Source organism: Corylus avellana, chromosome 11, assembly GCF_965113065.1.
Source record: "Corylus avellana chromosome 11, dhCorAvel1.hap1.2, whole genome shotgun sequence".
NCBI lineage: Eukaryota > Viridiplantae > Streptophyta > Magnoliopsida > Fagales > Betulaceae > Corylus > Corylus avellana.
In genome coordinates, this window is record NC_142500.1 from 10,554,459 (window position 1) to 10,568,104 (window position 13,646).

Genomic DNA, 13,646 nt, shown 5'->3' on the forward strand with positions numbered 1-13,646 from the left:
TATAGTAGCATGATGGTCAAGCTTATCAAAACCAAGACCCAAATTATGACCATAGCAAACACACCCAAAAACCTTCAATGGCAAGGAGAATGGTGATGAAGAAGGATATAAAAAAGAATGAGGAGAGACACCTTCTAAGACCAAGGAGGGCATCCTATTAACTAAATAACAAGCAGTGAGAACAACATCAGTCCAAAATTGTTTGGGAACATGCATATGTAACAAGAGACAACGTGCAACATCCAATAAATGATGATTCTTGCGTTTAGTCACACTATTTTGTTGTGAAGTGTGAGCACACGAGGTTTGATGGATAATGCCTTTATCAGATAAATAAGAGGCAAAAGAACAAGATGTATATTCTTTAGCATTATCCTAATGCAAGATACGGATTTTCTGAGCAAATTGAGTCTTAATCATATTGAGAAAGATTTGAAAATAGAAAATAACTCATCCACAAAACTAGCAAAATAGTGGAATTTATTGGACAGTGTAGTAATGGGACCCCATACATCAAAATGAACTAACTCAAAAGGACTAGAAACCCTAGGAACAACTTGCGATGGAAACGAGGCACGATGATGCTTACTAAGTTGATAAGCTTTGCAAGGCACATATAATTTATGACAAAGACTTGGGACTTGATGCTTCAATGTAGAGAGGGAAGGATGACCAAGGCGACAATGCCACTGAAGAGCAGAGGCTGACGACTGCAAAGCATGAGAGGGAGGTGTAGGTGCGAGATCCAGATAATATAATCCGTCAACTGCATGCCCCATACCAACTATCCTCGTTTTGAGATCCTGAAAAATACACAAAGAAGGGTAAAAACTAACGGAACAATTAAGGGCTTTTGTAATTTTACTAATAGATAACAAATTAAAAAGAAAACTAGGAACATTTAGAACATACAACAACTCAATATCAGGACTTAGACGGGTAGTGCCCGAGCCGACCACTGTGGAGAGGGAACCATTAGCTAGGGTGACACTTTTAGGTGTAGCAACAGGATGATAATTAGAGAGGAAAATAGATGAACCAATCATATGTTAATTGGCGCAAGAATTGAAAACCCACGGGTCGCTACTGGAGGATAAAAGATAGTGAGATGCAGTACCTGACTAAGCAAGAGTACCAGTGGAAACCAAAACACGTACAAGCTTATCCCGGTTTGAGGTTGGGATATCCTTATCTCGAATACGCGACAGCAAGCACCTTCAACCAAACGCCCATCTTCTTCGAAAATTTGCCGGAAAATTGTCAGAGACTAGCCAAACTGTGCCTGCGACACCCAAACCATGCCGACGACTCCCAAATCGTGCCAAAAAACACTCAGAACGTGCTGGTGACAACCAGAACATGCCGTTGACCACTTCTAACTTCGACAAAGAGAACTACCGTGCCTCATTCCCATGTAATATCCACCAAGAAAGACCAATGACACCACACAACCTGTCTCTGACCATCGCAGAGAGTATCCACCACCACAGACGCCAACCACTAACGACAGCGACTTAAGACCCAGCAATCACTAGTACACGTCTGTCAACAATGACCAATCCAACCATGGAGATGACGGGGAGATCACACCATTGACGACGGTGAACTCGGTGCCATCTCCTACCACGGGCTTAAAGCCTAGTAATTCAATTGCCTTCAATCTGTAGCAAGATGTATGGGAGAGAAAAGAGAAAATAAAATAAACGGAGACGTAAAAAAAGAAAATATGGGAAGAAAAGAAAAACGAAATATCAGGAAAAGGTATAAATCTTAGGCTTTGATACCATGTTGAAAGATTTGCATGAAGAAGGTTAAAGAAAGAGAGGAGGCTTGTTTTCTATGTTACGACATACCCACCTCAAACATATTATTATATAAGCTTAAGGAAATATAACAATGACTAAACTACTCTCAAACCCTAATACAGTCTTCCATCAACTAGGAATAATCCTATTAAGAAAATGTGTTAAAGCACAATTTTGTAGTTGCACTTCAAAGCTCATTTATAGCATGAAAACATTTATAAATAACTTTATGAACTTGAGGCCAACCCACCATAACCAATAGAGAAAGACTGGGATCATGTTCTTTTGATCTCTTTGCCATGCCTGGCTTTAAAGGGTTCACCTTCTTCGCCTCAAAAAGCATTGGCAAGCAGATGCAGTAAGGCAACAACATCACTGACAAGCATGGTCCAGTTGGTGAAGGCTTCATTCGCTTCAAACACGGCTGGGACGAAAATGATTCATGGAATAGGTCAATTCTTCATCCTTTTGTCATCACATAGCTTTGGCAGGCCAACCCACCATAACCAGTAGAGAAAGAATGGGATCATGTTCTTTTGATCTCTTTTCATGCCTGGCTTCAAAGGGTTTGCTTGTCACCTTCTCAGTCCCGAAAAGCATTGGCAAGCAAGTGCAGTAAGACAGCAACATCACCGACAAGCATGGCCCAATTGGTGAAGGCTTCCTCCGCTTCAAAGACCGCTGGGACGAAAATGATTCACGGAATAGGTCAATTCTTCGTCCTTTTGTCATCACATAGCTTTGGTTGCTTTTCCAGTAAGAACATTTGAATGCCATGACTTCTCGTTGCAATCTTCAAAACCCCACAGCAGCCCATTCTCAGGGGTGGAATGGGTGGCTGACCACCCACAATTTCAATCCGTCTGAGTATTTTTTTTAATTTTTTATTGATTATTTGGATTTGAAGAAAAGAATAATTGTAAGTTTTTTTTGGAAAACATAGTCTATTCCTAAATGAATAATTATTTCTCATTTTTAAGAGGAATATGTATTCTTCTTCGTAAAGGATTAGTTATTCTATTGGAATAGCTATTCCTTGGAATGGTGTGCTACCAAACAAAATAATAGCCATTTCAAAGGAATAGTTATTCCATTCCAGAGGTCTATTCCGCAAATCAAAAGCTCCAGGAATAGCCTAATCCGTGTGTTCAACGATTATGTCATTGAGAAGAAGGAATAGAGGAGGCTATGTGTATTATTGTAGCCTAATATATATATATATATATATATATATATATATAACATTGAATACAAAGACCAAAATACCCATATAACATATTAACCCTAAGACGCTCTTCTAACACTCCCCCTCAAGCTGGAGCATATATATCATATCAGCCCAGGTTGGAACAGATAAACTCTTAACGTCTTTCGACACAAGGATTTTGTAAAAATATCAGCTAACTAATCTCCAGATTTGACGAATGGTGTAGATATATCTCTGTTGAGTATCCTATCTCGAACAAAGTGACAATCAACCTCAATATGGTTGGTTCTTTCATGAAAAACTGAGCTAGACGCATTATGTATAGCAACTTGATTATTTGAAAATAATGGAATAGGAGTAGGGGCGGCAAATCCAATCTCCTGGAGAAAATGTTGCAACCATGTCAATTCACTAGCAATATTAGACATTGCCCTGTACCCTGCCTCGGCACTGGACCGTGACACTACTGTCTGTTTCTTACTTTTCCGTGGTGATTGCTTGAGACCATACAAAGCCTTTTTTAACTTACAGACACAACCTTGACACTCCCCTTGAGCAAAAAACCTCGGTGGTTGATCCATATAAACTTCCTCATGTAGATCCCCATGTAAAAGGGCATTTTTGACATCTAGTTGAAATAAGGGCTAATCAAGATTAGCAGCCAAAGAAATAAGAATACGAACAGAAGAAATTTTGGCAACTGGAGAAAGCGTCTCATCATAATCAATACCATAAGTTTGGGTAACCCTTAGCAACCAAACTTGCTTTCAACCGTGCAACTGAACCATCAGGATTAAACTTAACTGTCTATACCCATTTGCAACCAATAGTCTTTTTAGTAGGTGGTAATGGAACAAGCTCCCACGTACCATTTTGATGCAAGGCCGTCATTTCCAATTCCATAACTTGCTTCCAACCGGGGTAAGACAAGGCATTATGCATTGTCTTTGAAGAGCTGAGGTTAACGATTGCAAAGCACGAGACGAAAATGAAGGTACAAGATCCAAATAATATAATCCACCAACTTCATTCCCCATACCAATCATCCTCCGCGTTTTGAGATCCTAAAAAATGCACAAAGAATGGTAAAAACTAACAGAACAATTAAGGGCTTTGGTAATTTTCCTAATGGATAATAAATTAAAAGAAAAACCAAGAACATGTAGAACAAATAGAAACTCAATATCTAGAGTCAGATGTGTATGGCCAAAGCTGGCAACGATGGAGAGGGAACCATTAGCTAGGGTAACACTATGGGCCGTATCAATAGGATGATAATTAGAGAGAGAAGTAGACAACCCAGTCATGTGTTCATTGGTGCTAGTGTCAATAATTCATGGGTCGCAAGTGGAGGATAAAAGACATTGAATACAATACTTGACTGAGCAAGAGTAGCGGTAGAAGAGGAAGTGGCCCGCTTATAAGCTGTTAGAAAAATATATTGTATGGGTATTTTTGTCTTTGTACTCTATGTTGGTTTATATATATATGCAGTATGAGGGGAGTGTGGCTGTGTGATGATTGACACAGCCCCATATTCTATTCTATCCACATGGTATCAGAGCAGTAACAATTCTCTCGTAGCTGCTCCATATTTGCCATCTTTTTTTCTTCTCTTTTCTCAACAAAAAAAAAAAAAAAAAAAAAAAAAAGTTGAATCCAGGAATACAGGATTCTGGTTGGGCTTCATGCCCATGAACGGGGGTAGATGACGTCGATATCATCGTCCTTAAGGGTGTGATGTCGTCGTCATTGCCGCCGTCAAGCTTTTCGTCGTCTATGTTGGGGTGTTCGTTCTGCCAGGAAGTATGAGTGTGGGTCTCGACGTGGTCTGTGCTGGTTGGTGATGCACAAGGTGGCCGGCGTACATGGTGGTCATCGGAAAAAAAAAAAATTTCTTGGAGTTGAAAAACAAAAAAAACAAAAAGACAAGGTTATTTTTTGTCATCAATTCATTCTGTGGGTTCAGTTTTGGTATTTTCGGAGTGGTCTGCTGCTTCCGATGAGTGTGGACCATCTCCGGCGAAGTTTTTTTTGCCGTATTTACACTGGTTCCTCTCTCTTTCTCCCTATTTTACTGATTGGCATTGGTTGAGCTGGTTTTTGCCATTTTCCAGCATTTTTGCAGTGTTGCATTGGGGTCTTTCAATTAGTTTTGAGTGGTTGTTCTCCTACTTATTTGTTGTGTTACTGTGGTGGAGTCTTTGCTCCTTTGTTGATTGATATTATGGCTGCTAAACCTGAGACTACCTTAGTTAATACTCCTATGACTTATGTGAAGCTCAATGGGAAGAATTATAGTTATTGGGCAAGGTCTATTGAAGTTTTTCTCAAAGGCAAGGGCTTGTTTACTCACTTAACCTCGGGTATACCCAAGGACTATACTCCTAGCCTTTGGGAGCAAGAAGATAATCAAATTATCTCTCTTATGTTGAACAGTATTGAGCCTCACCTTGGATCCTCATGCATCTACTTACCCACTGCCAAGGACATTTGGGATCATCTCAGTCACATGTACTCTGGAACTGGGAATATCACTCGGATTTATGAAGTGTGTAAACAATATTTTGGGCTTGAACAAGGTACTCAAACTGTAGATGAGTATTACAACCATGTTGTGGCTATTTGTGAGGAGAGAAACTTGTACCAACCACTCTTTACGGACCTAAAGAAAATGGAAAAGCAACGTCAAGATGTGGATGTGGATGTGGTTCGGTTCCTTCTTGGTTTGAAACCCGAGTTTGAGTCGGTTCATGCGTAGATTTTGGGTGGTTCTGAACTTCCCTCACTTCCATAAGTCTTTTCTGGGATTCAGCGTGCTACTCTCACTGACCATGACTCTCAGATGAGTTCTGAGCGTACTGGTGAGCGCGTTGCTTTTGTTGCTACCCGTGGCAGTTTTGGTGGGTATCGTGGTGGTCGAGGTGGTCGTGGTGGTCGTGGTGTTCGTGGTGGCCATGACTCTCGAGGCGGTGGTCGACTTGGTAGTCGTGAGCATCGCAAATGTACTCACTGTGGCCGTCCTAATCATTCGGTGAATTCTTGTTGGGATTTACATGGCAAACCACCCGGTTTTGCCAATCAGGCTGTTTCTTTCGAGGATTCTCCAGCTATTTCTGAACCACCTGCTAGTTCAAGTTCTACTCCGGATTATGATCTCATCTCCATTCCGAAAGATGAGTATGCTCAGTTTTTGGCTCATAAGCGGGCCACCTCCACTTCCACTGCTACTCTTGCTCAGTCAGGTACTGCATCTCACTGTCTCTTATCCTCCACTCGCGACCCATGGATTATTGATTCCGGTGCCAATGAACATATGACTGGTTCGTCTACTTCTCTCTCTGATTATCATCTTGTTACTGCACCCCACAGTGTCACTCTAGCTAATGGTTCCCTTTCTACTATAGCCGGCTCTAGCCATTCACATCTGAGTCCAGATATTGAGTTGTTGTCCATTTTACATGTTCCCGGTTTTCCGTTTAATTTATTATCCATTAGTAAAATTACCAAAGCTCTTAACTGTTCTGTTAGTTTTTATCCTTCTTCGTGCATTTTTCAGGATCTCAAGACGCGGAGGATGATTGGTAGTGGGCATGAAGTTGGTGGCCTATATTATCTGGATCTCTCACCTTCATTTCCCTCTCGTGCTTTGCAGTTGTCAAGTTCAGCTCTTCAGTGGCATTGTCGTCTTGGTCATCCTTCCCTTCCTGCGTTGAAGCATCAAGTCCCAAGTCTCCGTCATGAGTTGTCTGTGTCATGCGAAGCGTGTCAGCTTGGCAAACACCATCGTGTTTTTTTTCCATCAAGAGTTGTTAGTCGAGTTTCTCGTCCTTTTGAGTTAGTTCATTCTGATGTATGGGGTCCTATGAAGATCGAGTCCAATAAATTTCATTATTTTGTAACGTTCGTGGATGATTTTTCCCGTATGACTTGGTTATTTTTAATGAAAAATCGTTCCGAGTTATTTTCTGTCTTCCAAATGTTTCGTAATATGATTAAGACTCAATTTTCTCAAAAAAATTCGTATCTTGCGTTCTGATAATGCCAAATAATACACATCTAGTTCTTTTGCCACTTATTTGTCTGATAAAGGCATTATCCATCAAACCTCATGTGCTCACACTCCACAACAAAATGGTGTGGTTGAACGTAAGAATCGTCATTTATTAGATGTTGCACGTTGTCTCTTGTTTCATATGCATGTCCCCAAACATTTTTGGAGTGAGGCAGTCCTCACTGCTTGTTATCTCATTAATCGGATGCCCTCCTCGGTCTTAGATGGTGTTTCTCCTCATTCACTCTTATACTCTTCTTCACCTCCGTTTGCCTTACCACTAAAGATTTTTGGGTGTGTTTGCTATGTTCATAACTTGGGTCTTGGCTATGATAAACTTGATCCTCGCTCTACTAAATGTGTCTTCCTTGGTTATTCCACAACTCAGAAGGGATATCGTTGTTATAGTTCTGTTCTTCGTCGCTACTTTACTAGCGCTGATGTCACATTTGTTGAGTCTCTTGCCTATTTTTCTGTTGATGCGTCTTTCGAAGCGTCTACCCTTGAGCCCAATGTCATGTCTGTTCCGCTGCCTGTTCGATATCTCTCTTAGTCTGTCGTGTTGCCTCCATGCTCTTCTGCTCCTCTCTAGGTTTATACACGTAGGCCACGTCCATCAGCTCTTGCACCTCCACCATCATCCATCCCGTCTTCGGATCCGCTGCCACCTGCATCTGATTCCTTGCCCATTGCCCTAAGGAAAGGTACACGTTCTTACACTACTGCACATCCTATCAGTCAATTTGTATCTACTAGTTCTTTGTCTACTTCCTATTCTTGCTTTATTTCCCATCTTTCTACTGTTTCCACCCCAAAGACAGTGCATGATGCTTTATCTGACTTTGGTTGGAAGCAAGCTATGGAATTGGAAATGAAGGCCTTGCATCAAAATGGTACGTGGGAGCTTGTTCGATTACCACCTGCTAAGAAGCCTGTTGGTTGCAAATGGGTTTACACAGTTAAGTTTAATCCTGATGGTTCAGTTGAACGGTTGAAAGCTCGTTTGGTTGCTAAGGGTTATATACAGACATATGGTATTGATTATGATGAGACATTTTCTCCAGTTGCCAAAATCTCCTCCGTCCGTATTCTTATTTCTTTGGCTTCTAATTTGGCTTGGCCTTTATTTCAATTGGATGTCAAAAATGCCTTTTGACATGGGAATCTGCACGAGGAAGTTTATATGGAGCAACCACCTGGGTTTGTTGCTCAGGGGGAGTATCAGGGTTGTGTCTGTAAATTGAAAAAGGCTTTGTACGGTCTCAAGCAATCTCCACAGGCATGGTTTGGGAAGTTCTCAGCGGCAGTTATGGAGTTTGGTCTTCAGCAATGTCAGACAGATCATTCAGTATTTCACTTGCATACTAGTGCTGGTCATATTCTCCTTGTGGTATATGTGGATGACATCGTGATTACAGGTAATGATTCAGGAGGCATTGCTCGGTTGAAATTGTTTTTACAACAGAAGTTTCAGACAAAAGATTTGGGAAAACTAAGATATTTTTTGGGGATTGAAGTTGTTAGATCCCAAACAGGTATCAATTTACCTCAAAGAAAATATGTACTTGATTTGTTAGAAGAGACGGGTCTTCTGGGTGCTCGTCCTGTTGACACTCCAATGGATCCTAATCATAAATTAGTAAAAAATGAAGGGGGATTGTTTGAAGATCCTGGTAGGTATCGTCGCTTAGTTGGAAAGTTGAATTACTTGACCATTACTAGACCAGACATCTCATATGCAGTTGGTGTTGTCAGTCAATTTTTGGAGGCTCCTAGGGTTTCACATTGGGAAGCTGTTACTCGTATTATTCGATATTTGAAAAGAGCTCCTGGCCTTGGGATATTGTATAGACCGAATGGACACCTTCGGGTAGAAGGGTTTACTGATGCAGATTGGGCTGGTTCTCCCTTAGATAGGCGATCTACTACAGGATATTATACTTTCTTGAGTGGTAATCTAGTAACTTGGAAAAGCAAGAAACAGACGGTGGTGGCACGGTCTAGTGCCGAGGCAGAATACAGGGCAATGTCTAACACTACTAGTGAATTGACATGGTTACAACTCTTTCTCCAAGAGATCGGATTTGCCGCTCCTACTCCTATCCCATTATTTTGTGATAATCAAGCTGCAATACATATTGCATCTAACTCTGTCTTTCATGAAAGAACCAAGCATATTGAGGTTGACTGTCACTTTGTTCGAGATAAGATACTCAATGGCGATATATCTACACCGTTCGTGAAGTCTGGAGATCAGTTAGCTGATATGTTTACAAAACCCTTGTGTCGGAAGCAGTTAGAGTTTATTTGTTCCAAGCTGGACTTATATGATATATATATGCTCCAGCTTCAGGGGGAGTGTTAGAAAAATATATTGTATGGGTATTTTTGTCTTTGTACTCTATGTTGGTTTATATATATATGCAGTATGAGGGGAGTGTGGCTGTGTGATGATTGACACAGCCCCATATTCTATTTTGTCCACATGAGCCAAGAACTAAGCATACTCATCTTTTGGGATGGAGATGAGATCATTATCAGGAGCGGGACTAGAACTAGCAGGTGGTCTAGAAATACCAGTAGAATCCTCTAGATAAACAACCTGATTGGCAAAACCAGATGATTTGCTATGTAAATCCCAACAAAAATCCACATAATGATTATTACGGCCACAATGAGTACATTTTGTGAGGCTCACGACTACTAGTTCAACCACCACCTCGAGAATCACGGCCACCATGAATACGACAATCACCTCGACTGCCACGTCCTCCATGAAAACTACCAGAGCTACCATGGGCAGCAACAAAAGCATTGCGCTCACCGGTACGCTCAAAACTCAGTTGAGAGCTAGGATCAAAAAGAGTAGCACACTAAATCTGAGAAAAGACCTTAGGAAAGTGAGGGGAGGTCGAAACCACCTAAAATATGTGCACGAACCGACTCAAACTCAAGTTTTAAACCAAGAAGGAATTGAACCACATCCACATCTTGACGTTGCTTTTCCATTTTCTTCAGGTCCGTAGAGAGCGGTTGATACATGTTCCTTTCCTTACAGATGGCCACAACCTAATTGTAGCACTCGTCCATAGTTTGAGTACCTTGTTCAAGCCCAAAATATTGTTTACACACCTCATAAATTTGAGTGATATTCCCAGTACCGGAATACATATGACTGAGATGATCCCAAATATGCAATAGGCAAATACATGCATGATGCATGAGGATCTAAAGTGAGACTCAGTACTGTTCAACATAAGAGAGATAATTTGATTATCTTCTTGTTGCCAAAGGGTAGGAGAAGTAGTGTCTTTAGGCATATTCGAGGTTAAGTGAGTAAACAAGCCCTTGCCTTTGAGAAAAACTTCGACAGACCATGCCCAATAAACATAATTCTTCCCATTCAGCTTCACTTGAGTCATGGGAGCATTAACTAAGGTAGTCTCAGTTTTAGTGGCCATAACCTCAACAAGAAGTAAAAGACTCCACCATAGCAATACAACAAATAAGCACCCTTAACAACCACTCAAAATAATAAGAAAACCACTGCAACAATGCTGGAAGAGGGCAAAAACCAGCTCAAACCAACGCAAATCAGCAAAATAATGATAAAGAGAAAGGAACCAGTTGAAATACTGCTGAACTGCCCAAAAATCACCACAAACTGGACTGAAACAGACTGAACCGGAATGAAAAAACCAGAAAAACTAGCCTGAACCGACTGAAAAACCAAACAGGGACCTTCGTCGGAGACTCGCCGGCGACACTAAAAACAGAAGCCACAGTCTCAATCGATGACCACAGAGCAACTTTTCAACAACAACTGCAACACGCCGGCCACCTAATACATCACCAACCACCATAGACAACGCTGACAACCACACCCATACACCCTGATTGGATTTTTTTCTTCAGGGAAGAACTCGCACCCCAACAGCCACGATATTGGTTTTGCCGGTTAAACCCCAACGACCGATGATCACAAACTTGACAGTGGCGATGACGACGACATCAAACCCCTGATGATGGTGATATCGACGCCATCTATCCTTATTCATGGGCCATGAAGCCCAATTCTCAAAATTCCACAATCAATAGAGCAAATTAGAGGAAAAAAAAAGGAAAAAAAAAAACGATGAAGAGGTGGGTATGGATAATCAGATGCAGTCAGAGGATGAGAGAGTCGTTATGGTTCTGATACCATGTTGTGGAGTTTGCATGAAAGAAAAAGTAGAAGGAATAGAGGTGGCTATGCGTATTATCTTAGCCTCTCTCTCCTCATATATATATATATATATATATATATATATATATATATATATATATATATATATTAACCCTAAAACGCTCTTCTAACACATACCATCGGTAAAAAAAAACATTTGTCAATCTTTGTCTTGTTGATAATGAGTTCATTTCAATCATATTTTGCCAAAATCTTTAAAGTTGAAGGAGAAGATATTGCAGACCTTATTTAGTGATAATATCCTTAAAGTTTTGTAAAAAGGTTTTTGTTATGAAGTAAAGTTGTATCATTATCATTTCTGGTTTAGCTGATCTGAAGGCTCCTTTTGCATCTGCCAACTTCAGGAGTTGTTCCATACGATAGGCCAAATATGTCTTATATATATAGAATAAATTTTAGAACCACTCTTGACACCCCATTAGCATGGATGTGGATCATTATGGTATGCAGTATGTGCAACTTGAACCATGGTACATTAGCATGGGCTCGTGGAGGTTTTTGCATTTGATAGGCATTTTAACTGTAAACCAGTATTGTCAATAAAGTAGAAGATGGTCTTTCAAAGTGCAAGATTGTCTATAGTGTTACAATGCTATATAGGTAAGCACATATATTTACCATGAAGTAATTTTTTTTTTTTGGTCATATTGCTGTCCACGACACATTGTGCGTCCAGTTTGTCTGATTATGATTCAGTTTGGTGCTCGAATTAACTATCCTAGTTATAAAACATGAAAAGAAAATATTACTGTTGAGAGAGAGAGAGAACGAGAGTTGAAGGAACTCATTCTTCTGTTGTCCTCGATGTTAATCGCGCAAAAATATGTAATTTTTTTAGTATTTTCTCCAGCAAGAGGAAGAGGATCCACTGCATCATCCATCAATGTGCAACAAAGTAACTCTAGGCTGGGTGAGGCTAGGCACAGTGCTTGCATATACTGCCAGCAAACGGGTCATTCTTCGAGTGATTGCCCGTCACAGATTTCAGGTTCTCGTAGTGCTCGGGATCGCAGAATGAACTCACAAAGTGGTATGCCTGCTGAACTTCCAGTTTTTTTTTCATGATTCTAAATATTCTCAAGACAATCAACATACAAAAATAAATAAATAAATAGAAATTAGCAGTCAACAATTATTGCATTAGTTTAGGGCTTTTTTTCCTTTGGGGTCCTGTTAATGGGGTTAGTGCATTAACAGGAGAATGGTCCTGTTAATGGGATTTTTTTGGGAGTTAGCCTACATGAAGGTTTAAATAAAAAGACTGATGAAGTTGACAATAACTGTAAATCATTGAGAGGTTTGGTTTCTCTCTTCTTGTCACCAGAACATCTGGAGGTTGAATAAATAATCACTCTTATGATTCTTTTAATGATGCAGGAGGAGAATCTTCGGTTCCATGTAGCACATGTGGAGCACCATGCATCTTGCGAACAGCTAATACAGCAAACAATAGTGGAAGAAAGTTCTACTCATGTCAGTCACAGAATTGCAACTTCTTTGTGTATGTAACTAACACTTGCTCATCCTTGTCATCATTCTCAATACTACTGACATGTCTGGACATAGACCCTGTTGAGTTCATCTTTTTCAACTTCTTTTTCCCCTTCAAAGAAGTGGTCATTTATTATAAATTCTGAGTTAATTCAATAATATTTTTAATGGAGTTACTTCCAGCCGCATTTTGCTGAACTTAGGAAAAGCTTATTCCAAAGAAGCAAACAACTGAAATTTTTGAGTGTTCATCGGCAAATGTTCTTCAATGAAACCTTCATCTAAAAACCAGTTCACATATACATCCTGTTGCCCTGTTATGCAGATGGGAGGATAACCTAAACAATGGCACTGGAGGAAGGAGTGTTCGAAGTGCGAGAATGAATGTCTCAGCCTCTGATACCAGCAGGAGTCGTGTTCGTGGCAGAGGTGGCCGGGGTGGACCGCATGCTGCTACCGCAACATTTGTGTCAGCAACTGGTGATCCTGTTTCTGGCAGAAGATGCTTTGTTTGTGGTGATCCATCACATTTTGCAAATGTCTGCCCAAATCGTGGTTCTTGATTCTTTTAATGGTGTACATTTTTACATATATGTGTGCATGTTTTGACAATGCTGCATGATCAAAAGTAGATAAAAGAATCGGATTTTTGTGGTTCAACTGATAGTGTTTATGTATCGTATAAATTTTGATTATCAAGTTATGTTCAATTAAAATGATCATATCATATGTATTATTTTGAATAAAACCAATATTGTGCTAAAAATATTTAAACACTAGTGCACAAGAGTAGCAGTGGTGGAGCAAATCATGGACCGAAGAAAAGGAATAGCACGTGGCATA

The 13,646-nt window shown here is 40.3% G+C and overlaps 1 protein-coding gene and 1 pseudogene across 1 annotated transcript in view; both read left to right on the forward strand.

Moving 5' to 3' along the window:
* TOP3A (topoisomerase 3alpha) overlaps positions 1 to 13,646 on the forward strand; it is an 85,806-nt gene extending 72,160 nt beyond the window's left edge. The window contains exons 22-24 of the mRNA XM_059576033.2: positions 12,163 to 12,342; positions 12,690 to 12,813; positions 13,129 to 13,646. Of these exons, the coding sequence (XP_059432016.2) occupies positions 12,163 to 12,342; positions 12,690 to 12,813; positions 13,129 to 13,366 (542 nt within the window). The 3' untranslated portion in view covers positions 13,367 to 13,646. The remainder of the gene's footprint in view (positions 1 to 12,162; positions 12,343 to 12,689; positions 12,814 to 13,128) is intronic.
* LOC148583078 (uncharacterized) lies at positions 5,141 to 6,839 on the forward strand (annotated as a pseudogene).